This window comes from Balaenoptera acutorostrata, chromosome 11 (assembly GCF_949987535.1).
Source record: "Balaenoptera acutorostrata chromosome 11, mBalAcu1.1, whole genome shotgun sequence".
NCBI classification, from domain to species: domain Eukaryota; kingdom Metazoa; phylum Chordata; class Mammalia; order Artiodactyla; family Balaenopteridae; genus Balaenoptera; species Balaenoptera acutorostrata.
The window spans coordinates 96,706,209-96,732,899 of record NC_080074.1 but is presented as its reverse complement, the minus strand read 5'-3'; the positions used below and the strand labels follow the sequence as shown (position 1 = coordinate 96,732,899).

The following is a 26,691-nucleotide window of genomic DNA, read 5'->3' as shown; positions in this document are numbered from 1 at the left end:
AGCTGTTTAAGTCAAAGATCTTTATTTCCAGTTTCTTTTTAAAGAAAGCTCTTATAAGAATCAGAGATGAAAGATCACACGTAAATCACACTTCTTCCTCAATAACAAAAATACGGTTTCAATAATTTTTAAAAATCAGTTTTTAGGGATCCAGAGAGCTGGGAAAATGCTGCCGGGTTTTTCTGGTCTACCACGGAATTTTCCAAGTCATTTAGAAGGACGCATATGTATCGTGGGTGCCTTATTTCCCTCCACGAGAACAAGAGCCTCAGGATCTGGAACGTGCTTATTTCAGGAAATTGGCAGTGACTGATTGGCTCTGAAGGAAAGTCGGCCCTGCTGGAGCTGCACAGGGAACTTCATTTCCTCCTGGAGGAAGTGGGCACAGACGCAAGCATCCAGGGAGCTCTGGTTCAGCCAGTTATTCATTGCTCTTCACCAGCCAGACCTCGTTGCGGCGTCCGTAGGGCTTCATGGGAGGGTCATACCCAGTGCAGAAGTAGAAGTCACTCCGGCAGGTGGCTGTACCCTCCAGGGTGGTGCGCAGCTGGGCGGCACGAGCTACGTAGTCAGTTGCCTTGGCATAACCGCCAAACTGCCTGAGGACACAGAGCAAGTCACTGGTTCAGAAAGGACAGGGTCTCTGAGAGAGGGGGGGATTTCAAAAGAGTCACTCACTACTCTTATTACGACAAGCATGCTCTAGTTGTTAAGATTTCAGATCTGCCCCTTCCTACAGGGGTGGACTGAATCTCACTGAGCGTGAGCCTCGTTTGTAAAACTGGGATATGTTTCCTTTTTCTTCCAATCGGTTATGAGCATTAACTACAATCACGGATGTAAAAAACTCTAATGCAGGGCCTGAAACACAGTACATTCGGCCCTCTGCATCGGGGGGGTCTGTACCCGCAGATTCAACCAACTGCAGATTGAAAATATTTGGGGGAAAAAAAAACATTCCAGAAAGTTCCGAAAAGCAAAACTTTAAATTTGCCACGTGCCATCAACTATTTACATAGCATTTACAGTAATAGGTATTATAAGTAATCTAGAGAAGGTTTAAAGTAGATGCAAGGACGTATGTAGATTATATGCAAATACTATACCACTTTAGATAACGGACTCGAGCATTCTTGGATTTTGGTATCTGTGAGGGTCCTGGGACCAGTCTGGAACCAGTACTGTAGTCGGTACTAAAGGCGAGCTTCCCTTCCCTTTCTGAAATTTCCTGAAGAGATGGGAGGCTGACTTTTCCCAAAGCCATGCCTTTACCCTTTTCTCTAGCTCTCTCTGCTGCCCCAGTCGCCTCTCTTCCCTGCCTCTCTGTCGCCAGCTGTCGGGGAGGAGAACCAAGGGAGTTAGGGTGGAGCTGGAGCTCATGTTTCTCCCACTGCAGAGCAGTTCTAAGGACAAGTAGCAGCTTTGTTAAAAAACAGAGCTACCTTGTGACCACCTAGAGGGGTGGGATAGGGAGGGTGGGAGGGAGACTCAAGAGGGAGGAGATATGGAGATATATGTATATGTATAGCTGATTCACTTTGTTATACAGCAGAAACTAACACACCATTGTAAAGCAATTATACTCCAATAAAGATGTTAAAAAACAAACAAACAAACAAAAAAAACAGAGCTACCAAAGGCAGGGCCCCGAGGCAAGCTTTAAGCATGCCCCAAATAAAGAAATCACTTCTAATAAATCCTTTCTCCTGATCAAATCAGGAAAGCCTTCTTTTTCTAGAAAGTAAAGATGATTTTTCCTAAATCAGGCTTTTCTCTTGATGGCAGAAGGTGGAGACAGAGAAGCAATAAAGTTTGTCTTTTCACAACTATTATTCTCTCCTTACGTCACCTGCCTTCTCTCCAAAATTCATCCCGTGACCTACCCTAAATATACCACTCTAAATCTGGGGCTGCATTAAAATCTTTACTAGCGTCAAGCACATCCCCATTTCTAACGAGCTTTACGACTCAAAGGTCCGAATCTGCACCAAGCCAAGATTCGGCCAAATGCATTATTTTGGGTGGGGTTCTCTGACTCACGCTTTACTCTTTTATAAGCGGTTAGTCATACTCACTAAGCATTCAGCACATTGATTACAGGGTTACTGTTTTGAAAACACCCAGGATTTCATCTCTAAGGAGTTGGTTATTCTAATGTCTAGACAACAGCTACAGAACATGGACAGGGCTGAGACCAATTTGGGAGACAGGAGGCTTGGTCCTTCAAGTTTATTGAAGGAAGATTATAAGGCAGATGGAGAAAGGTGAGTTCTAGCTTCATGGAGGCTCAAATGAGATAAAACTGGATTAGGAGGCAGAGGATGAATATTAAGGAAGGACTGTACTGACAATAAAAGCCTGTAAGACACTGGGCTTATTTTCGAAGAATGGCTATAGATTGAGGACCACCTGTCTGAAACGAATCAGATGCTGGATGGGGGTGGGGTGGTCAGGTGTTAAATGCCTCTGCAGCCCCCTCTCACGCTGTGATACTAAGCTGTTTTCTGTGCAAATCGATGATGTCGGCTCTTTAAGCTACTGGGTTCTACAAACATCCAAAGGAGTGGTCCTCAAATATCTTCATTCATCAGCTGAGAGGCAAAATGGCTAGTTGTGTGCTCACATCCTACCTCTGCCACCGTCTAGCTCATGGTCTTGGGCAAATGCTTGCATTTCCCTAACCTTCAGGTCCGTCATCTGTTCAGTAGGAGTGAGGGCGTCAATTTCAGAAGGCTGTCGTAAAGATTGAGAAAGAGAAAACCATGCAAACTCCTTAGCCTCCTGCCCATCACGTGGGAAACGCACAGCAAACAGTAGCTACTGTGGTTACTTCGCAGTTTGCTCAGAACAGTCGTTCAGTTCCCTGATGCCCGAGGTGAGAGACATAATGGTGACGTAAAGTAAGATCCTGAACCGAGCGAGAGAGCTTAATGATGAAGAACTGGCTCAATTAACAACCTCAACTTCTCAGTGAGGCCTCCTCTCAAAATGCTTTCAATCTTGTAACCCCACTCCCCTTCCCCATTCTTCCTTTCCCCTCCCTTCTTTCCTTCCTCCCTCCCTCCCTTCCTTCCTTCCTCCCTCCCTCCCTTCCTTCCTTCTTTCCTCCCTCCGTCCTTTCCTATCCTTTTCTTTCTTCAGAACTTCTCACCTTCTAACATACTATATAATTTATTCTAACATACTATATAAGTTATTCATTGTTTACGGTCTGAGGCCCCTGGTAGAATACAGGCCCCATGAGGGCAGGGATCTTTGTCACTCTTTGTCCACTGGTGTATTCTGAGCACCTAACACACATATTAGACCTCTTGGCTAAATGAACAGTCTGGGATAAATGACAGAAGTTGCTGTCTTCAGGTTGATAGACCTAAAGATGAGGGCACTTAAGTCTGTTGGCCTCCATCGTCACTCACTCATAGAATAAAATCTGAAGCACCTACTAAGGGCACAGTGGTGGGAATTCAAACAAACAAAGTGGAGGGACTGGGGCCATGTTGGAAAGGGCCTTGAAGGTCACGCTAAGGACTCTGAGCCTGACCTTAGATGCAAAGATGGACTCAGGAAGGGGTTTTAAAGTTAAGGGACTGCCGTGATCAGACTGTATTTTGGAGAGACCCCTCTGGGGTGGGGGGGTGGGAAAATGAGGGGAAGGGAGTCACGGGAGGCCAGGAACAGCTGACGGAGAGATGAGGAAGGCCTGGACAAAGGCAAATGTGGGAGGTGAGCGTGGGGCGGGGAGAGGCCAGGGCGGGGGTGGGGTGGAGGGAGTCAAGGATTCTCCAGGGCTTCCAGTTAAGTCTCTGAATGGAAACCGACACCGCCAACCAGAAGAGGGATTCGGGGCTGAAGAGTCCCTTTGGAGAGGAGGGGTGGGTGGGTTTCTCATCTGGTTTGGGGCATATTTCTGCGAAGGTGCCTCGATGAAACGAATTCGTGCAACAATTATTGAGCCCCTAAGTGTGTGCTGGGCACTGTGAAATCTCCCTAGACTTGGGCAGGAACTGGAGTCAGAGATACGACCGGGGAAAGAGACAGGTCTAGCGACAGAAACTTGGGCGTTCCCCGTGAGTAGGTGCTGGCTATGGTCACAGCGAAGAGGGGGATGAGGCCCAGGTGGTGAGCATACAGAAAGGCAGCAGGCTGTTCTCAGAAATCCTGGTCCCCCGGTGCTGGGAGGAGGACGAGGGCTCGACAAAGGCCACTGAGAAGGACCCACCTGAGACCAAGGAGAACCGGCAGAGAGTGATGCGGAGAATGTCATCATTCAGGGATTCTTAAATTCATTACCAGAAAAAAAAAAAAAAAACCCTTGACTTTTTATAGTTTTTCCCAGGCTGACTAAGATGCTCAGAACGAGGATGAAAATTTCCCTATTGCTTCATCAAGGAAGCATTCTACTGGGAAATGAGCAAAGCTGGATGAGCTGCGGAACAGATCCACGTGTGCTCCCCGCTGCCAGTCTAACCAACTGACTCGAACCCCCATCACAGAACCGCATGAACAAGCCAGAAAACCAAACCCTCCCAGGCGCAGAGCCCTAGGATGTGAAGGAGGCCCAGCTCTGGCTGCCTCGTTCCCCGGGCTCAGCTTCCACGCTGCACCCCCAGCTCTCCAAGTCCACGGGCGCATCTGAGTGTGAGTTAAGGAATGCTCGTAAAGCGCTTTGAGCTTCTCAAAGGAAAGAAACAGGAAGTCTATACATCATTTCTGCAAGCCTGTTAACAAGTGTCTAAGTCTCCCTCTTCAAAGCTGCTCACCACCAGGGCTCTGTAGTGGGAGCTCAGTATTCCCAAGAATTTGGTTACCATGGGAACCGAGGAAGGACACACATGCCCTGGATTCCAGAAATACAAAAGGAACTGCCTAAAAAGGTCTGGAAGAGTTGGGGTGGGGGGATGATGCAGGCTTCATTGAGGCGGGTTAACAGACAGAGACTTTGGTCCAAGGTCCGAAAAATCAGAACGTGTTACCTTTCAGGGAGTGCCTGGAGCCGGCATGCAGCGAGGAAGAGGAGAAATGGAATGACTCTGAGCCTGACCATCCGACGTGGCCTAGAACTTTCACAACCAACAGGTCAGCACAGATTTGTGGAGAGTCTGTCACGCACATAGCCCTGTGCTAAGCAGGAGAAGCATAAGACGAAGAGCTGATAATTCCAGATCAACAGGAAAGAAGCTTAACACCGTATGGCATTTCATACAATCAGATTGAACCAGGCTTATCGAGTTGAGCATCGCTCAAGCAGGAAACACAGGCTCGAGAGCACAGAGCCGCAAAGACGATGGGGAAGACTTTCTACCCCGGCGAGGTCTAACTGCAGTGGTCAGGACAGAGACACACATACAGATTAGGCAGGGCAGGAGAAAACACCAGAACGGAGGTACACACAGAGCGCTCTGCGGGCAGGGAACAGGGAAGCGTTGGCTCTGACTTAGAACATGAAGGGGAGGGTGCTACGGACGTGATATCAAGCTGCTATCTCTTGAGCGTCTCTTCTGATGCCGGCAATGAACAACATGACAAAAATTCCTGCCCTCACAGAGCTGCCAATGAGCAGAGGTTGGGGAAGGGCTGAGAGGAGCTGGGTGAGTGAGTGAAGGTCTGGGAGTGGATATTGTATGTGTGTGTGTTTGAGGCGGGGCTTGGGAGGTGTGGGTGGCATGCTCTGAGGCTAGGCGGACCCCCGGAGTGGGGCTGTGTTGTGGAGGACAGTACACGCCACAACAAGGCATTTTACTAGGCTTCACTGCCTGGCCAAACATCTGGGGACCCAACCCAAAGCCCACCCATCCCCCTTCTTACTTTATTACTATCTTGGGCTTGGTCCCAGACCTCGGACATGCCTCGGGCAGAGTCAGGCGAGGCCCACAGCCAGAGCCAAACAGCAGGGGGAAGTAGTGCCATCGGTCCTGTGCCTCAGGGCTGGCGGTGACAAAAGGACATCTCAGAAGAGGCACAGGTGGAGGAACTAGAGACACTGAGGAGGCCTCGGCAACGGTTCGGGCAAGAGGTGATGAAGACCGTGGCCGTGCGTTTGGAGGGGAAGGCACAGCCAGGAGGTGACTAGGACTCGGCCAACACTGATGTGGAAGATGAAGGAGTCGGGATGGATGTGAACGGGATGGGTAGGACGGAGGGGACCTCTAGGAAGACAGAACACTGGGGGTCAGAGGTGGGAAGCAATGTGAGTTCCAATCGGACATGCTGATTTGGGAGTCACCCGAGGAGGTTTACACGGCGATGCTGCCCAGGGAGCTTGGGATGAAAGGCGGCGGCACCAGCCATGTTGATCTGGGTTCATCCCCCTGGAATAGTGACGGAAGCCCCTTCCAAGTACTAGACTAAAGGGACAACTGAGCAGCTGTGGGGGGGAGTGAACGGTGATGGATTAGGTTTTAGATACAGAATCTTATCACTGGCGGGGCGCTCAGAGGGGACGGGGCTTAAATAGCAGAGGTACCCAATAAACATTTGTCAAACGCAACCAAACTTGCCACTTGGGACAAACGTTGCGTGCATAACTGTCGCACATCTGTTCAGATGGTATTTGAATTCCTCCAGGGCAAGGGCTTCAGTGTCTCATCATCTGTCCATTTTACTCTGAGACAGATTATGCCGGAACGTATGTATACATGTATTTATTTATTTATTTTATTCTATTTTTTGTTTTGGTTGTGCCGCGTGGCATGTGGGATCTTAGCTCCCCGACCAGGGATCAAACCTGAGCCCCCTGCATGGGAAGTGTGGAGTCTTAACCACTGGACTGCCAGGGAAGTCCTGAATGTATTTATTTTTGAGTAGAAATAGGCTTCCCTATAGTTTCAGCTCGGATACCACTTCTTATCTCTGGAACGACACTGTCCTGAAATATCTCGAGACGTTTGCTTTTTGTCTGTTTTCCCCACTACAATGTTTCTCCCACCTCAAGGGGCAGACGCTTTGCTCGTCCCCTGCTATATTTTCAGCACCTAAAACGCTTCCTGGCACAGAGTAAGTGAATGATGAAGATGTGATTTTTTTTTGACTGAATGAATGAATGTGTAAGTGGCCTCGCCTTTGTCTTCACATTGAGTCTGAGGAATGGTTAAGACATTTAAGGGAGCTGGATGGAGGTCAGGTAGGAGAGTTACTGATGGAAGGGTGATAGCTGAAGCTGAAGCTATTGGGAGGGGCCGAGCTCTTGAGGGAGGACAGCAGGAGGCAAGGTCCAAGACTTTCATTCATTTACTTATTCACCAGCTTTTCTGTTTTTAATTAAAAAAATTTTTTTAAAGAGCCTTCAAATCCCCCTTTTTGTTTTGTTTTATTTTATTTTTACTTTGTTTGGCCGCGTGGCTTGTGGAATCTTAGTTCCCAGACGAGGGCTTGAACCCGCGCCCTTGGCAGTGAAAGCGCAGAGTCCCAACCAGTGGATCGCCAGGGAATTCCCCTTATTCACCAACTTTTAACTGAGCACTTAGAAACCAGCCAAAGGCCCTGCCCGCAAGAACATTCTAGTGAGGGAGAGGACAGTAAATAAATGAACTAATAGGTATATAAAGCAGGTGACAGTAGGTGATGTGAAGAGAACTAAAGTTGAGTAAGGGGGTAGAAAAGGAAGGGGAGCTATTTTCGATAGGATGGTCAGGTGAGGCCCCTGGAAGTTGACACGAGAGCGCTTGGGTGTTGAGCAGGCCAAGTAGGGAAGGCTGTGTCGTGCCACCCGTGGCCCAAACCTCCTGTGATACAGAAGAACGCTGGAACCCTCTAGGAGCTTGGCCTACACTGGTCTGTAACTCTCCTAGGCAGTAATATGGGAACACCCTAGAGGCTTAGCAGTTGGACCCTTTCTTCCAAACTCCTCTTCGTCTAGGCCGAACTTCCCAAGCTGCTGGTGGCCTTGGTTAAGGCCTGGTCATTCAGAGAGAGAAGCAACATCGGCAGCCGTAGAGGTGTTGCCTCAGGGCCGACAAAGTGCTGTCACATGCACACCCTCACTGGACCCTCCCGACACTGCGGCCTACGTTCTATTTTATAAATGAGAAAACTGAAGCTCAGAAACCCGAAGTTAAAAAACTCATAATTATTAGAGTTCAGGTTTGAACTCCAGTGTATCGGTAGTAGCTTGACTTTTTTGTTAATTCTAGTAAAACGTGACCTAATTCTCAGAGGGCGGTGAAGTCAGGAAGAGAACAGGCTGGCATTCACTGAGTGTTTCCCTAACGTCCAGCAACATGCAGGCACTTGCAGATATTATATTTCATCCTCACAACAACCCCGTGGGGTGCTACTCTTACCCCCATCTCACGGATGAAGACACTGAGTCACAGAGAGGCTCGGTGAGATGCCAAAGGTCCTCTGGCCATTAAGCGGTAGAGCTGAGCTTGGAGCACAGGTCACCCCGACAATGAGCTCCTTGTTTCCAACTCTTTTCTTTATACCCAGACATTTCATTAAGATCATGAAAGTCTTGTTAACACCATCGAACCTCTCCTGCTGTTGGTCTCTGTTGAATTGCACTGAGGAGGCTGAGCTCTAACCTAAGTGGCCTTTATAGAACACAGAGGGAGGACAGTGGTCTGGAGTGAGGTCACTCATCGAAGTGTGAAGGACAACTCCGTTGCCTCTTGTGAATACTGAAAAAACTCTGATCACGTTAATTTTTCATAGCCTTCTATTCATTTAAACAGTATTTGTAATATATACTGTTAATCAATGTACATCCCTTCACAAGGTCATAAAAAAGGAAGACTGAGTTAAGGATGCACTATGTATTTGAAACAGTACTTGTGTTCTATTATGTCATCAACTCTGCCTTCCACAGAAACGTACTTTTAAACGCACACTTGACTGTGCAGTGACACCTAGTGGCTAGTTGAGGAATGAACAGATGCTAACTTAGGATCCGATGCTAACAGGTTAAAAAAAATTCATTGAGCCAGGCTAGATGCCGCCTTTGTCACTTTCCTCTCTGTTTAGGTTGCAGTAAAGGAAACTTCGACAGACCTGGCTTGAATAGCACCTTTTAAAGAGATTCCCTTTCCCACCATAAGGAACCAGGGTTCGTTGGAGAAATGGCTAATTCCAGCTCTAGAGCAAGAAATGTCAAGATGTGCTTGAAATATCCTGTCCTACCAGAAACCAAGGAAGTTACTGAAGATTACCAGGGTCATGTCAAAAGGACCAAGAAACCAACTTGAAGAGGTTCCCACTGGCCAAAGATGGGACAGTTTGAGCATCAGTGAGAATAATAACTGCAAAGAACTGAAATATCAATTATGTTTGAATTCATATGTTTATATCGGTACTCAAAAACCAGAGATCAACACTGCCTCCCCTTTGGAGGATGTTAAGAAATGAAATCATTATTCTGAAAACTGATAAAGAGAAGGCATCAAGCTAAAGAGAAGGTACCTGGCCTTTTTTCTACAACTCTATCTCAGGGAAACCAAATAGTAGATGAAGGGAAGTTTCTCTTTACCAAAGTACTCCGGCTAATAAATGAAGAAGGAAAAATAGAGAATATTATCATTTGACAACCTGTAAGGAAACATGGCATCTGGGAAATGGTGATCTAGGGTCACTAATATCACAAAAACAGAGGCAAGCAAACATCATGAGCCCCTGATGGAGGTACACAACACCATCTTTGAAATAACCTTGCCCAAAACTCAAACTTGAATCTGATTATGCCTCTAGTTCTGACTACTAATTTCAGGCAATACAAGGGCAGAGAAACATGTTAAAATGCCACAGTAAGGAAACCAGCAAAATTCAGACTGTGGGAAACACTAGGATAAATGATCCATAAACGGCAAGGAAAAATGAAAACGTGTGGTGGTGAGAAAATCAACAGATCAATAAAAGCTTAAAAGATGTACCAACCAATTGCAATGGATGCATCTTATTTGGACCCAGATTCAGACAAACTGTAGGAACAAATTATGAGCTAGTAGGAGAAAACTGAACACTGGATATTTAAAATTATTATAACAGTAATGAATTGTTAAAATTTTAGGAATAATAAGATATTATTTTTGTATTTTTAAAAAGTCTTCAGTAGTCACAATGAAATATTTATGAATGAAATAATGTAATGCCTGGAATTTGCCTAAAAATAATTTAGGGTCGGGACCAGGTTGAAGTTGTGAGGACACACATGACACAAAATTGGCCTTGAGTTAATTATCATTAAAGATGAGTGATGGGTACGTAGGGTTTCATTTTCTTATTCTATCTTTCTATAAGTTTGAAGATTTCCCTACTAAAAAGTTAAAGGCAAAAGAAAAAAATTGGACCAAGTTATTATCCTGGGTTTGGAAAAAGAAATGATTAGAAACTAGTCCGTTCTGCTTGAAGTCTTATGTGACCTGACTTAATCATGTCAACCTCATTTCTTACGAAATAAGAAGGGGCAAAGAGAAAGAATAATTACTGAAACCTACTACAGGTCATAAACATTAAGCAGTTTATAAATAGCATCTCAGTGAATACTGAAAGGTAGTCTCTAACAAAAATACTATGAGGTAGATTATGTTATCAGCACTTACAAGATGGGAAAACAAAGTCTTACAGAGGCTGAGTAACTTCCCAAGCATCATCCAGGATTCAAACTAAAATATACTTGTTCATCATATTACACCAGGCTGCTTCCCAAGACGCAGGAAAGAGGATGGAGAGGACAGAGTGGGAACTAGGAGAGGACAGAGTGGGAACTAGGATGAGACAGCTGAGACACCTGGGGCTCAAGATTTAAGGAGGTGCTCACTCTCAGGGCCAACCCTACATACACTTGGACAACTGTGAGACTGAGTGTATCCTTAAATTTTGCACAACAGGTGCGCCCGCTTCCTCACCCTAGTCCCAGCCCTGGGAAAAGATAGTCTAGGTATTCTTTAAATAGACTTTGCTTTCTCTGCAGCCTCTGCAGTGAAGGCTGGAAAGTCTGAATGAGGGCTGGAGCAGAAGAGGTGGAGGCTCCTGTCACACAGGAGGATTTTAACAACTGGGGAGTCACTGATTATCTAGAAGAGACCTGGCTTCTGAAGGGAGGTTGAGGCCTAAAGAATAAAATCATGCAACCACTTGCACCTGTTATTCTCTAAAGTCAAGGGAACTGGACCCCAAGTTCCCCAAAGCCCTGGAAACGACTAGAATAATAGGAGGCACATGTGCTCTGCTGAAAGGCCCACAGACCATGAATAACGAAGGCGGTAGCAGTCCGGCTCTGGCAAACGCTCCCTGCCCTTCTGGCATTCAAGGGGAGTGTGGGGTAAAAACGAAGTATCTCTAGCTCTTTATGCTCCCCAGATATTCATGACCCCACACTACAGATTGACTTAGATATTCCCTGAATCTCCCAGAACCCTGCTGTGGTTAATGTAGATGTTCAGCTTAAGCTGAGGGGATATTCTCTGTATCCAAATCAGTCTGGCAACTGGCAAAGGTGTTTACTTAGACACAATGCAAATGTTTGTGTGCTGTAGGCTGAAGAAATTCAAGAAGAAAGTCAGTATTCAGAATTTCTTAATTCATCAATAATATGAATTTAGAAAGAGAAATTAAGAAATAATCCCATTTACAATTGCATCAGAAAGAACAAAATACCTACGAATAAATTTAACCAAGGAGGTGAAAGATCTTTACACCGAAAACTATTAAGACAGTAATGGAAAATCTGGAGAAGACACAAATAAATGGAAAGCTATTCCATGCTCATGGATTAGAAGAATTAATATTGTTCAAATGTTCATATTACCCAAAGCAATCTACAGATTTAATGCAATCCTTATTAAAATTTCAATGGAATTTTTTACAGAAATAGAAAAACAATGTTAAAATTTGTATGGAACCACAAAAGACCCTGAATAGCCAAAGACATCTGGAGAAAGAAGAACAAAGCTGATGGCATCACATTTCCTGATTTCAAACTATATTACAAAGCTATCATAATCAAAACAGTATGGTATTGGCATAAAAACAGATACAAAGATCCATGGAACAGAACAGAAAGTCCAGAAATAAACCCAGGCATACATGGTCAACTAATTTACAACAAAGAAGCCAAGAATGTACCATAGGGAAAGGACAGTCTCTTCAATAGATGGTGCTGGGAAAACTGGACAGCCACATGCAAAAGATTGAAACTGGACTACTATCTTACACCATACACAAAAGTCAACTCAAAATGGATGAAAGACTTGAACATAAGACCTGAAACTGTAAAATCCCTAGAAGAAACCATAGAGGGTAACCTCCCTGACATCGGTCTTGGCAATGATTTTTTTTGTATTTGACTCTGAAAACACAGGCAACAGAAGCAAAAATAAACAAGTGGGACTACATCAAGCTAAAAACCATCTGCACAGAAAAAGGAAACCATCCACAAAATAAAAAGGCAACATATTAAATGGGAGAAATTATTTGCAAATCATATATATGTAATGGGTTAATATCCAAAATATATAAAAAACTAATATAACTTGAGAGTAAAAAAACCCAGACAATCAGATTAAAAAGTGGGCAGAGGATCTGAATAGACATTTTTCCAAAAAAGATATACAAATGGCCAAGAGGTACATGAAAAGGTGCTCAACATCACTAATCAGCAGGGAAATGAAAATCAAAGCCACAGTGAGATGTCACCTCACACTTGTTAGAATGGCTATTATGAAAAAGACAAGAAGTAACAAGTGTTGGCAAGGATGAGGAGAAAACGGAATCCTTATGCACTGCTGCTGGGAATGTATATTGGTGCAGCCACTATGGAAAACATTATGGAAGTTCCTCACAAAATTAAAAATAGAACTACCATATGATCTAGCAATTCCACTTATGAGTATATACCTGAAGGAAATGAAATCACTAGTTTGAACAGATATCAGCACTCCTATGTTCACTGCAGCATTATTTACCATAGCCAAGGTGTAGAAATGATGTAAGGGTCCATAGACAGATGAATGGATAAAGAAGATGTGGTACATACATACAATGGAGTATCATTTAGCCACATAAAGAAGGAAATCTTGCCATTTGCAACAACATGGTTGGACTGTGAAGGCATCATGCTAAATGAAATAAGTCAGACAGAGAAAGGGAAATATTGTATAATCTCACTCATATGTGGAATTAAAATAAAACAACTGAACTCACAGATACAGAGAACAGATTGGTGATTGCCAGAGGGTGAGGAGGTGGAGGGTGGGAGAACTAGGTGAAGGTGGTCAAAAGGTAGAAACATCCAGCTATAAGATAAATTAGTTCTGGGGATGTAATATACAGCAGTGACTACAGTTAACAATATTGTACATTGTATCGTATATTTTAAAGTTACTAAGAGAGTGGTTCTTAAAATTTCTCATGGGGACTTCCCTGGTAGCGCAGTGGTTAAGAATCCACCTGCCAATGCAGGGGACACGGGTTCAAGCCCTGGTCCGGGAAGATCCCACACGCCGGGGAGCAACTAAGCCCGTGCACCACAACTACTGAGCCTGTGCTCTAGAGCCCATGCTCCGCAACAAGAGAAGCCACCGCAATGAGAAGCCCGCACATCGTAATGAAGAGTAGCCCCTGCTCGCCGCAACTAGAGAAAGCCAGCGTGCAGCAAGGAAGACCTAATGCAGCCAAATAAATAAATAAATTTGTAAAAAAAAAAAGTTTCTCATCTCAGGAAAAAAACGTGTAACTTTGTTTAATGAAGGATGTTAACTAAAGGGTGGTAATCATTTCATAAGATAAACATATATCAAAGCATTATGTTGTATTTTAAACTAATGCAATATTATATGTCAATTCCATCTCAAAACTGGAAAAAAAAATGCAAATGCTCACTGCAGATGATTCAAGTGCTACCCGTGTATGCCTAAAGAATCGTTTCCTTACGTGGAATAGACAGTGATGCCTTCCCTGTCTTCGATCTTAATGCTGTCATCGCTGGGAGCTGGTGGGTTGCTTTGAAACTCATTTGGAATCCGGAACCAGACTTTTAATTTCTTCTGTAGGGACCCATCGGCACTGGGGAACACGGCAAAGGAAATAGGAACTGTCATCCCCATCCCGATTCCTGAAAACACAAAACCCCACAGAGGGACGTGGGTGTTAGAGACAGAACCTGCTCAGGCCCATGGACCATCTGCTGGTCTCATTCTTCTTCCGAGACAATATTTGTTGTTCTTGAAATTTATAGTAAGTATTTCAGGCATTAAAACATATCATCAGACACAGACAAAACACCTCTTATTTGTATATACTGGAGGTAAGAGCATAGTGATTCAACTCGTCTGGAAAAAATTATTTGGTAATATATATTTAAGACTGTAAATAGGGCTTCCCTGGTGGCGCAGTGGTTGAGAATCTGCCTGCCAATGCAGGGGACACGGGTTCGAGCCCTGGTCTGGGAAGATCCCACATGCCGCGGAGCGACTGAGCCCGTGAGCCACAATTACTGAGCCTGCGCGTCTGGAGCCTGTGCTCCGCAACAAGAGAGGCCGCGAAAGTGAGAGGCCCGCGCACCGCGATGAAGAGTGGTCTCCACTTGCCGCAACTGGAGAAAGCCCTCGCAGAGAAACGAAGGCCCAACACAGCCATAAATAAATAAATAAATAAATAAAATATTAAAAAAAAAAAAAAAAAAAAGACTGTAGGGCTTCCCTGGTGGCGCAGTGGTTGAGAGTCTGCCTGCTAATGCAGGGGACACGGGTTCGAGCCCTGGTCTGGGAAGATCCCGCATGCCGCGGAGCGGCTGGGCCCGTGAGCCACAATTGCTGGGCCTGCGCGTCTGGAGCCTGTGCCCCGCGACGGGAGGGGCCGCGGTGGAGAGGGGCCCGCGCACCGCGATGAGGAGTGGCCCCCGCTTGCCGCAACTGGAGAAAGCCCTCGCACGAACCGAAGACCCAACACAGCCAAAAATAAATAAATAAATAAATAAATAAATAAATAAGAAAATCCTTTAAAAAAAAAAAAAAGACTGTAAATATATCAGTATCTAATTACTTCCTATCTAATTGTTGATTTTAATGAAATAATCCAAAATACGGAAAGGGCTATAGGTAATAGGATTTTCCTTGCAGCAGAATTTATAATGGTGAAAAATTGGGATTCATATAAATGTTCAAAATAGGAATATGTCTAAGTAAATTATAGGCACATGATGCAATTCGATTTAGCTATTAATAGTTATGCTTAGGACTATTTAGCTAGAGTGTAAAATAATTATGAAATAAGTGACAGAAGCAGGATGTATTGCACAAACACTATGATTACATTTTAAAAAGCTATTAAAAAGCCCTAAAAAAATACATTCGAAGACGACAATGATTATATTAGAAAAGATGGATTAAGGGTGCTCTTTTGTTATTTTCAAAAATTTTTAATGAGTTTATAATTTTTACACATATTTTCTTCTAAAGAAAATGTTATGACAGGGCTAAGAAGGAAAAGATTTCTTCTTGACCTCTTACTGGTCAACTTATGTCCAAAGCCTGATTACTTTGGTCCTAGTAAATGTTACTAAGGTTAATACTAGTTTCTAACTTTCTCAATTATCAACTTGAGATACATCCTAAAAATTCAACACGTTGTCTCTTTTTTCACCTTGTGTTCTGACCCATTTTGGGTTTGCACTGATTCCAAAGTGCAGGACAAATTAGAGAGCTAAAGAGTTAAATTCGTATTTAAATACGGTTTACATGCTAATAGGCACACTGAAACTTCAGGCCTCTCATTTTAAAAATAGGGAGGCAGCCAGCACAGACTGCCAAGTCTTTTTATTTATTTATTTGTTTGTTTGTTTATTATTTTTAGGCCATGCCACGCGGCTTGTAGGATCTTAGTTCCCCGACCAGGGATGAAACCTGGGCCCCCGGCAGTGAGAGCGCTGAGTCCTAACCACTGGACCGCCAGGGAATTCCCATGGACTGCCAAGACTTTAAGAGGGGAGCAGCCTAAGAATTCTCAGGCTCCTTATTTGCCAGAACAGAGCCAGGGACCCTCCATAATCATCACTCCCTGACCCTCAGTATCCCCACACAATCTGAGCTACCAGGGGGCTGACTCTGGAGATTTCCAGCCTGGGGGCAGAGGTCTCATGTCAGAAGTTGGCCTTGTTCTGTGGCCTGGCTTCTCGTGGGCACACCTTACCCAGTCCACCAATCCAAAGACATGATAAGCAGTGTAGGGTTAAAAAATAACAAATAAACAAACAAAGACACAAACAAACAGCGTCGTGTCTCCACACCTGGGAGAGAAGCATGAACTCAGTGCTACTGAGTGGGGATCCCACAAAGTCGGGGGAGGCCGGCATGAAGTCAGTGGGTCTCCCCAGAGCCTCCCTGCCCACGGAGCACAGCAAGTTCACGTGCCACTGAAACAGGTAGTGACAGGTGCCTTGTGGTCCCTCCCTGTGTTTTCCATCGAGGACGTGAGACTATGCAGCCCTGGCCTATGAGACCAGAGCCAATCCTTCAGGGATACTCACCCTTGTCATTGGTGCCTCCGACGTACTTCATGACTTTGGGCATTGCTTCCCGTAGAGCCTCATCCACAGGCTTATCAGTCACTTCCACTGTGGCAAACTTCCCACCTTCACAGGCCCTCTCCTCATAGGAGACCTCTCCCTAGAGGCAGAGAATACGCAGGGCTTAAGAGATATAAAGTAGCAACCTGTGATGACTCTAGAAACAGTGCAAGTCCAGTTACCAGATGCACACACTGCTAGGGAACTTTCCATAAAGAGCCCAGCTATGGTGACAGGGAAGAGACAGGCCAGAGTATGAAGGGCCATGACAAACAGATGCTGAGATTTCTTACAGATGTAGAGACAGCAGAAAAAGCTTCATATAATCAATATTCACAGAGAAATAATAGAAGATATTATAACCCAAACCACCCAGAACATCCCCAGAATGCTATAAAAATAGACTGTTCTGAGATCAAAGAGCTCTGGGAAATTAAAAATATAACAGACAGGAAAAATTCAGTGGAAAGGCTAGAAGAGAAAATTGAAGGAAATATTCTAGAAAGTCAAGTAAAAAGGCAAAGAAGTAGAAAATAGAAAAGAAAATCAAAGGATCAAGCCAAGAGATCCAACCTCTGAATAATAGGAAACCCAAGAAAAGAGAAGAGAAAATTGCAAAGGAGGAAACAAAGAAATACAGCAACAATCCCACAAAACTCTATGGCCCCGAGATTAGCCTCAATCTCGTAGAAGGGCTGCAATTCAAGAAGAATCAGAGTAGTTCTTTTCACACTGAACTCCCAGATGCAATTCCTCTTCCCAATCTGTCTCACTAAGTCACACCCCCCATGCCCCTCCATGACCAGCCACACTGTCACCTCCCCCCCAAACCCTTCCTCCTTGGCAGTGATCCCCTCTCTGTGTTGAGTCTCTGACCTAAGGTCGTTACCCTTTCCCTATAGACCCACACAGCCCTCTTTCACCCCTCTTCCTCCTCCTCACCGTTTGATGTCTCATATGAAATAGTTTTGTATTCCTGAACATGCTGTAAGGCAGTGCTTTCAAACTTTAAAAGAAACCACAATCCATAACAAGAAAAACATGTTTACACCACACCCTATCATGAACATACAGGTTTGAAGCAAAGTTTCACAAAATAACACTTTACCCTTATGGACTGGATGCATTATGATACGTCTTTTCTTTTTTTTTTTTAAATTGAAGTATAGTTGATTTACAATGTGTTACTTTCAGGTGTACAGCAAAGTGATTCAGATATATATATATATTCTTTTTCAGATTCTCTTCCCTTATAAGTTATTACAAAATATTGGGTATAGTTCCCTGTGCTATACAGTAGGTCCTTGTTGGTTATCTATTTAATACATATAGTAGTGTGTATATGTTAATCCCAAACTCCTAATTTATCCCTTCCCCCACCTTACCCTTTGGTAATCATAAGTTTGTTTTCCATCCTGTGGATCTATTTCTGTTTTGTAGATAAGTTCATTTGTATCATTTTTTTAAAGATTCCTCATATAAGTGATACCATATGATATATATCTTTGTCTGACTTACTTCACTTAGCATGATAATCACTAGGTCCATTCATATTGCTGCAAAAGGCATTGTTTCATTCTTTTTTATGGCTGAGTAATGTTCCATTGTGTATATACACTACACCTTATTTATCCATTCAACTGTCGATGGATATTTAGGTTGCTTACATGTCTTGGCTATTGTAAATAGTGCTGCAGTGAACATTGGGGTGCATGTATCTTTTCGAATTATGGTTTTTTCTGGATATATGCCCAGCAGTAGGATTTCAGGATCACATAGTAGCTCTATCTTTAGTTTTTAAAGGAACCTCCATACTGTTCTCCATAGCCACATGTCTTTTCTTTCTATCTTGTTTATTTCTATTCTGCTCTACTCAAGTGAATTTTAGTCTAGTCCACTAAAAGAAAAAAAACCCTTGATCTATATTGATTTTACTCTCTGGTAATGGAACACCAGTACAGTCTGAAAAATCTGCTAGAAGGTCTTTGTGAACAGAAACTATACCCCAGAGCTTTACATGTTAGATGCTCAAAAGATATTTATTTATTGATTAAGGAGGTGCCTCTGTTACTAATGATCATAAAAAATAGACACATGATAGAGAACATGGCTGCCCCAGGCTGGTCAAACAGGCCTTCCTACGACATCTTAGACTGAAGATTCAACTTCCAAGGGGATATAATGAATCTCTAGAGGAGGGTAGGACTGTGAGTGGCCTATACAGTCTGAAAAAGTACACTTAATATTATAATCTTATACCTAGAATGCAAAAACACCTATTGTTTTTGCAATGCAAAATTGAAGGAGACTAGTGAGAAAGGGGTCAGGGAAATCTGAACATAAACCCTGAGTGCCAATTTCATATACTTCCCTCCACATGGGGCAGGGGAAATTGCACCAGACCAAGAATCGAGAGGCCACAAATTGGCCTTGACTTTGGGGCACTGTGCCTACTAATTCCGAGGACTGCTATGAGGCCCTCCCCTTAGTGAGTCTGACACTTCCAAAGAGCCTTCAGTAGCAAATTGTGTTACGTAAACTTGGGGTATTTTGCTCTTTCTGGCTCCATCTGTCACAGCAGAGACCAGACCCAGCCTTCATTTGAGGTCCCACTGAGTCTTGCCACTTAAAATGTTTTAAATTCCAGAAATGTCACTCTGTGAGTCACAGAATTTCAGCCTGAAAGAGGTTTCAAGGTTCACCCAATCAAACTAATTTTACCAAAGAGGAAATGAACCAGAGACACTGAGTTGCCCAAGACCACACAGCTGCTGAGTGGTGAAGCCGGAACCAGAATTCAAATCCCCAAACTCTGGTCTAATGCTTGCCACAAGGCTCTATGCTCCACAGGGGATGAATTGGGTGTTTTTTTAACCTCTTTCTGTAGCTACTGAGGTAGTTATTTCTGACAGACATTTGTAGGTTCGTGTCACACTCAGAACAGGGCCATCAAAAGTCATTCAATGCAGCTCCTTCTCTTACAAATGAAGAAACCAGTGACCAATTCTCACCGGAGAAAGAGCTGGCTGGCTCTCTCCTTTGTTTTCTTTCCTTCTTTTATTCATTCAACCAACAACTAAAGAGATGAAAGACATGGTCCCTGACATCAGGAGGCATGGTCTAACATAAGTAGCCAGGAAAACAGGATATAATCTGATGATATGTTTAAGGGGAGAGGCGCTCCAGGGCAGTGTGGGAGCATGGAAGAGGACCACCTAGGTTAGTTTGGGGGACATGGGTGTCTGTTTACAAGTTTGGGTAGGCCAAGCTGAATTTGAGGTGCTTACAGATCATCCAACTGGACATTCAGTCACCGATGCATTGATTCATCGAATAAACATCTACTGAAAACCTCTGCCAGGTGCTACAGATTTGGAGATTAACATGATACGGGAAGTCTAGTTGGATGGTGAGAAGAACTACGTAATTATTATATGATGTAGTAAATGCTCTGATAGTTTAGGGAGGGCAATTTCAGGTAGCGGGTACCCTAGGGGTAAAAGCAAAGAGCTGAATAACATTATGATGACGGTGAAAAATATAAGTAGTTCACTGCCACTGGAGCAAGAACTGTCCAGCAGGGCATGGCAAGAAAGGAGGCCAGAGACTCTGGCAGGGGCCAGACTTCCGAAGATCTGAAGGCTCTCACAGGGAGTTGGATTTTGGAACCACTAGTCCAATGACGGTGATCTGACAGCAAGCCCATTTCATCTACCCCAAATTAGTTCAACCTACTTTTGTGATCTAAATATAGGGTTTTGCAGGTGTGTCTGAGTCTTGAGTGAGCATGTTCTCAGCTTGTTCCCCGAGGCAGGAAAGTCCACGGCCAGAAAGGAACGGCTGCCGAGAAAGGAATCCAGTTTGATTCAGGGAGCCCAGCCCCCATGATAACTCTACCATCCTTTAAGGCTGAGCTTAACTCTACCTCTTCTTCCTGAATGATCCTGCCTTCCCATGAACTTCAAAGACAGGTGACACTAGAGCTGGAAGGGCGCTTACAGATCCATTGGTTCATCTGTCTCTTGTTACAGATGAGCAAACCGTCCATTGTACAGTTGGACACATGGGTCTGGACTCAGCAGGGGCCTGGCTCAGTTAGGATGCATCGCATAAGGGGCAACCAAAGCTGGGAATGAGGCTGTGTTGCCCAGGGAAAATACACAGAGCATTCTATACAAATTAATCACGTTAATTAATCCCCCTCCTAAAAGCTGTCATTCACCAAGTTCTTAACTTATCTGTGATGGCCCAGGCACCACTGAGCTTCTTCTACTTTGCTGGCCATACCCTGAGCACCTCCTCACTGGCCTTCTGCTATTTCCTTCAATGCCACGGTCATTCCTGCCTCAGGGCCTCCGTACCTGCCTCTTCCTCTGCCTGGGGGATTCCTTTCCTGTCTCTGCCCAATGAATCCCCACTCACCCAACAGGTCCCAACCTAAAAAGTCACTTCCTCAGAGAGGATCCCAGTTTAAAACAGGTTCCCCATGATATTTTTATAGGCCCTTGTATTTTCACAACATAGTATATTGTAATTATAATTACAATGGAACGATAATGGAAGATAATTACAATGGAAATTGTGATGGAATAATAGTGTGTTTAATCTCCAACTGCAATCGTAAGCCCCATGGGGTCAGGGACTGTCTGTATTGTGTACCGCTGTATCTCCCAGCGTCTAAGACCACGTCTTACACATATATATAGTAGGCCCTCTATAAGGATTTGTGGGAAAGGAGGCCGTGGAGTGAAGCCTGGCTTTACTCTAATGAAAAGGAATATGGTAGCCATAGCTGGCTGGAGAGATGAGAACCTAGCCTAACTATTTATATCCATCCTGGAGGAAGGTTGCGCCACATTGTCTGAACGTGGTTCTCCAACAGGTACTGCCTGTTTTCACAGCATCTATGTCTGTAACTTCTCATTTGAACCACTGGATCACTTTGAAAATTTAGCTTTGAGAGATGGATATTATCCAACTATTCTGATTTTCCAGGGAGCTGAATTTAAATAGAGTTCTATTTCTGCAGAAAATAAAGCACCTAAGTTAACACTGTTAGCACATGTGATTCTTCAAATTTAACATCTTGAGTGCATTTCCTTGTTACGTGTAACAAAATAATGGCCTTCCCTCACCCCACATTCAGCTAGCTTGTGCTCCCACGTCAGTAACTAGATGAGGATTTCAGCCAGTGGCCACAAATAGCAGTTTTCAACATTCAGTGGGAACCCTGGTCAAGTTCAAGTCCCAGACAGAGATGTTGCAAGAATGCCTCTTGCTATGAGATTTGCAAGGTCCTCTGCAAGGCTGTTTTTTTTTCTCTTGCCACCTGCTGTGGTTGGTATACATGCTGATTTTGGAAGCCAGCTTTCTCACTATAAGAAAACAACAATAATTATTATAATAATGATCAACCTAACCGAGTACTTTCTATGTGTCACGTATTATTTTAAACAACCCTGTGAAGAAGTAAGTGTTTTTATCTTCATTTTCGGATGAAAACAAGAGGTTAAGTAACGTGCCCAAGATACAGTGGCAAGAGGTGGGGTAAGGATTCCAAGCCAGGCAGTGGGGTCCTCATCAACGTGCACAGGCTGGAAACAAATCCCATAAAGATGTCCATTACTAATATCAGTCCTGCTCTCAGCACCCACAAGACCCACCCAACCCCACACAGAGAGCTGTGTGTCCTCCTCCCTCCCCAAGCAATGCAGAAGGACCTGATAAGGTCCGCAGCAGCCTGGGCCTCGCCACCAGGTGCCTGGAATCAGCCCTGAACATCTGGTTGAGTCTGACTTTGAGCTACATGGGGCACCCTGTGTAATATATGCATTCACCCAGGAAAGTGAACAATGGTTTCTGACCCAGACTCTTTCCAGGAAGAGAGAGATCATTTCAGAAAGAGGCTCTCTTCACAATAACAACACCCTGAATTTGTATATTTTTTTTTAAAAAAGATTACAAGAATCTTCGACTGTTTAATTCATTGTCACATAAGGCATTGTCATTCTCATCTTACAGCTGAGGAATTTCAGGGTTCAGAGTGGTTGAGAGGTTAAGTAACTTAACCCAAATTACCTGGAAAACTAAGGGAAAGCTAACAATCAAGTGCTAGGTATTTTGTTGAACAATTTATAATTGGTTTTCTCCTTTAAATTTCAGAACAATGTTATAAGACGTGGACTATTATTTTCTCTCATGATTAGCATCAGAGAGGTTAAATGGGCCATGACCACAAAGCTAGTAAGAGTGGAGCTGAAGTGAGTTCCAACATAACGATATTACTACATTTGTAGGGTGTATTAGTCTACAAATCATTTTCAAGTTTCTTAAACAATTTAATATTTCTAGCAACTCTGGGAGTGGATGGGGAAGATATTTTGATACCCTTTCTACAGCTGCAGGCACTGAGGTTCATTCAGGTTAAATGATTTGCTTCAGCCTGGTAACAATATCCCGTATGGCTCCACATTCTTATCAAATGTTGAGGGAAGACGCTTATCAGGGAGCTGCATTTATCCCTGGAGACACCAAATCAGTGGCAGGTGACACTGTACTATAAGGGGCTAACAGAAAACCAAATGACTGGAGTGTTCTGAACAGAGGCACCTTGATTCAGAGAATTGATTTCACAGATCATAAAAGAGCTGAGATGCCCAACAGGGACAGTAAAGGAACCCTGAGGTTAGTAAGCGCCCTGCAGAGGTAGAGGGAGGGTGATCTTTAACCTGAGCTCAGATACCTGGATCACTTGGTGAGAACCAGAACCATGGTAGCCTGGCTAGCAAGAGCTGGAGCCCCAGAGAAGCTCCTGCTTCCAGAGACCTGATAGGGAGGAGAAGGAGTGGGAGAAATACCCTGGCCTCTCCCTTCTTCCTGCCCTCCTATTTCCCTCTAGTGCTTCCCACTGGGAGCCCAGACCCTCAGCCTGCATTGCAAATAACTGTTAACACCAAAGACAAAGTGAGCCCAATTCTACTACAGAAAGGAAAGTTCTCTGAAAGCTGTGGGTAACACGTGGATTCCTCAAGTGTCAGGGCCAACGAGGACCCTAGAGATCATTGGGCCGAGTCCACAGACTGGTATGCACACAGGCGACACCCCACCACAGACAGATCCTCCTGCCTACCTGACCCGCAGGGTTTACAAACATTTGTAACAGTTAAAACTGACACACTTGTCCTACTTAAAACCATAGCCTCACCCCTAACACTCTGTAGTCCCTCCTCCCCTTCCCTGCTTTATTTTTGATCACAGCACTCATCACCACCTGATACATGAAATATGTGACTTACTTGTTCATTAGTCACTAAAAGAGAAGTTCCATGAGGACAGGGATTTTTGCCAGTTTTGTCCACTGCTTTATCCCCGTTGCCTATAAGAGTACCTGGCCCACTCAACAGTTATTTGTTGAATGAATAAATTTTAACTTTAGAGATTTCACTTGAAGAGTCTGGATTGCTGGTTTTCCTGAAAAACCCAGCAACCCTGGTTCACATCACTGCATGACAACTGCCTGGAATTACCCTTTGCAGATGGGGACTTGAGTTCTCTGTCTCCAACTTGCCTCAGTTCGCACCCTGCCTTATAGTTTGTCACTCATTTTCATTATGCGCCTGGCTGCTTGTAGGCACCTGAATAGGTCACCTTTGATCAGGGCTAAAGTGCTTATTCTACGTATGGCTAAGGAAACAGATAGAGACAGATGAAGTAACAGGCCTCTGGCTATAGCTGCTTGAAGAGTCCAGACTCTAGTTGAGGGCTTTTGTGTGATGGATGATCAATGTAATGGGTACCTGACTTTGGCCCCCCAGACAACACGGTCCTTTAACAGATGAAGCACTGGGCAGGGAGCTGAGTGTACAGCCGCGAGGTGCGCAAGGTACCCGTCCACAAGGAGGTTATCATCTAGTGGCAGATTTCTTGTTTTCAGGGGGCAGTCCAATTTGCCTGGGTGAGCACTAATGTTAGTTTGGGGGAAAAGTGCAATGATGCCCTCTTCACTCATCCTGTATTCTAGGCGTCCAACTCCCATAGGCCAACAAGCCATTTGACAGCTCTGGGCCTTTGCACGGGCTCTTCTTGTTTCTGTGCATTCCTGCACATCCTTGAGGCCTAGCTGACAGGCACTTCCTCTGCGCAGGCCCCACTATCACCCGCTGGCAGAACGGACTGCTCCTTCCCCTGCGCTCCCGGCCTTGAACAGTTACCTCCTTCGCAGCGCAGATCTTGTTCTTTTATATTCAGTTCGCCACCAAGGACAGTTTGGGAGTTTCTTAAGGACAAGCACTTTTTCAGTCTTTCCTGCAACCGAAGGCCTCTCAGCGAACAAATATTCATAAAGTTTGGAATGTTTAAATGGACGAATGCATTCAAGAGGCGCAGTCCATCTCGGTAAGCTGGGATTCTCCCCTCAAACCCATCCTGCCTCTTTGGCTCCCCTCCTCGCAGCAGAGCCCTTCGCCCCGCTGCACCCGACCTCCTACTCCCCTCCTTCTCAGTCCAAGCGCTGGGCATCGGAGGGCCGTGCCCACGGCAGACTCCAGAACGCACAAGCCCGGGCACGTTCCTGCCCCACCTAACCACGCTCCAGCCGCGAACAGGGTGCGGTGGGCGCGGCCCCCCTTCCGGTCCCCGGCAGCCCTGTGGGCCTACCTTGTCCCCTTTGCTCAGGATCTGCCAAGGCCAAGTCTCTACGCTCCCAAACAGCGAGTTCTTGATCATGCCCAACATGGTGTGGCCGCGGCACTCTGGATGCGCGGGTACACGCTGTGTGGCCGCTGCGGCTGGCGTCAGCTGGGCTACCCGGAGGGACGGGGGGAGGGAGGGGCGTGGCGAGCGGGGAGGGCGTAGCGTGACGAATGGGCGAGGCGAGCGGGGGGTGGGCGGGGCGCCTCGGGCTCCGCCCCTCGGAACGCGCTCGGGGAGGTGGGACTCGGCGGGAGGGGCGGAGCAGGGGTCGCGCTCTGACACCTGCCGGCCGCCCGCCAGGGGCGCGGGGCGGTGGGTAAGCAGGTCGTCTTCTGCTCGCCCTGCCTCCTGTACTGGCTCTGACCTCTTCCCTGGGGGCCTGAAACAGATGCGCCCCGGTGTGGGATTTAGGCAGCGGTGGTGAACACCCCGCTCCCCACCCTCCCAGACTGTCCCGCGCCGTGTCCTCTCTCAGGTACCTGGGCGCTAAACTGCAGAACTTTCGGATTCCTCGCGTGCTTTGCCGGGCCTCCACCCTCAGGCCCTGTCCCCAGGCAGGTGCTATATCAGGTTCACAGTCTTTGTAGCCTCCGCCCTTAGGGACCCCTGGCTGCTGGATCTCCACCGACAGATGTCCTATTTTGCCCTCCGCCCCTGCCACCTCTCATCCAGACGATTGAAAAAGCATCTTAACTAGTTTTCTACTTAGCACTTTCTTTCTCCAGCCCGTTTTAATCACAGATTCTACGTTAATTTCCCAAATCACAGCTTTGCTCATTCACTTCTTCCGTTCAAAACCTTCTAACCAATTTTATTACCATTTATTGAGTGTCTGCTCTCCCCGCCAAATACTTTACAAATATTCCCTCTCCTCCTCACAGCACTAAATGTGTTTTATAGTCATTTTACAAAGGAGGAACCGAAACTCAAAATAATTATGACTTTCCCAGTAAAGTGACTTTAAAAGAATAAAGTGACTTTCCCAAGGTCAAAAACCAGTGTGAGGTTTGGTCAGGATTTGAATCTGTGACTGTGGTTCAGTGTCCATCATGCTTTTGTTGCACCCCTGTCACCCAGACTTTCACAGATCTCCATACACCCTCTGAATTCTGCCACTGTGCCACGCTGACGCCTCCATCAGGACGTCCTCCCCTTCTAACTCACCCCCTGAAATTCGACTTCTCTGAAAATACAACTTTCACTGTGTTTCCAGGAACAATGTGCTCTTTCTGCCTGAACTCATGGTACCATTTTGTTTATTCAAAGGTTCTGTCCACATGAGGGTTCTTCTTGCACAGTTCCCCACTGGTTACACTGTCATCTGAATTTATTAAACTAATTGTTAGCCTGATTTGTGCAGGCTGCTCTGACCCAACGCTGAGGAACCTCTTGCTGTGCCTGCCTCTTGGGAAAGAAGACCTTGAACCTGAGCCAGACAGTAGGAATCAATAATGGTGTTCCTGATGACCTCCAGTTTTGTCGTAACAGATATTAACTTTATTACC

At 45.1% G+C, this 26,691-nt stretch overlaps 1 protein-coding gene across 3 annotated transcripts; it reads right to left on the bottom strand.

Annotated features, from left to right (window-relative positions):
* Nucleotides 1-25,318, bottom strand: HEBP1 (heme binding protein 1). 3 transcript variants are annotated; one of them, XM_057557257.1, is made up of 5 exons: nt 25,151-25,317; nt 16,457-16,595; nt 13,864-14,044; nt 5,806-5,925; nt 1-599 (listed from the first exon to the last, which is right to left on the bottom strand). In XM_057557257.1, exons 1-5 carry the CDS (start codon nt 25,226-25,228, stop codon nt 422-424), a joined length of 696 nt encoding a protein of 231 aa, XP_057413240.1. In that variant the 5' UTR covers nt 25,229-25,317; the 3' UTR covers nt 1-421. The 3 variants fall into 3 exon arrangements, with proteins under 3 accessions (XP_057413240.1, XP_007196109.1, XP_057413241.1); XM_057557258.1 differs by lacking the exon at nt 1-599 and adding an exon at nt 4,955-5,060 and having other exon boundaries at nt 25,151-25,318; XM_007196047.3 differs by lacking the exon at nt 5,806-5,925 and having other exon boundaries at nt 25,151-25,311.
* Between the last annotated feature and the right edge of the window lie 1,373 nt (nt 25,319-26,691).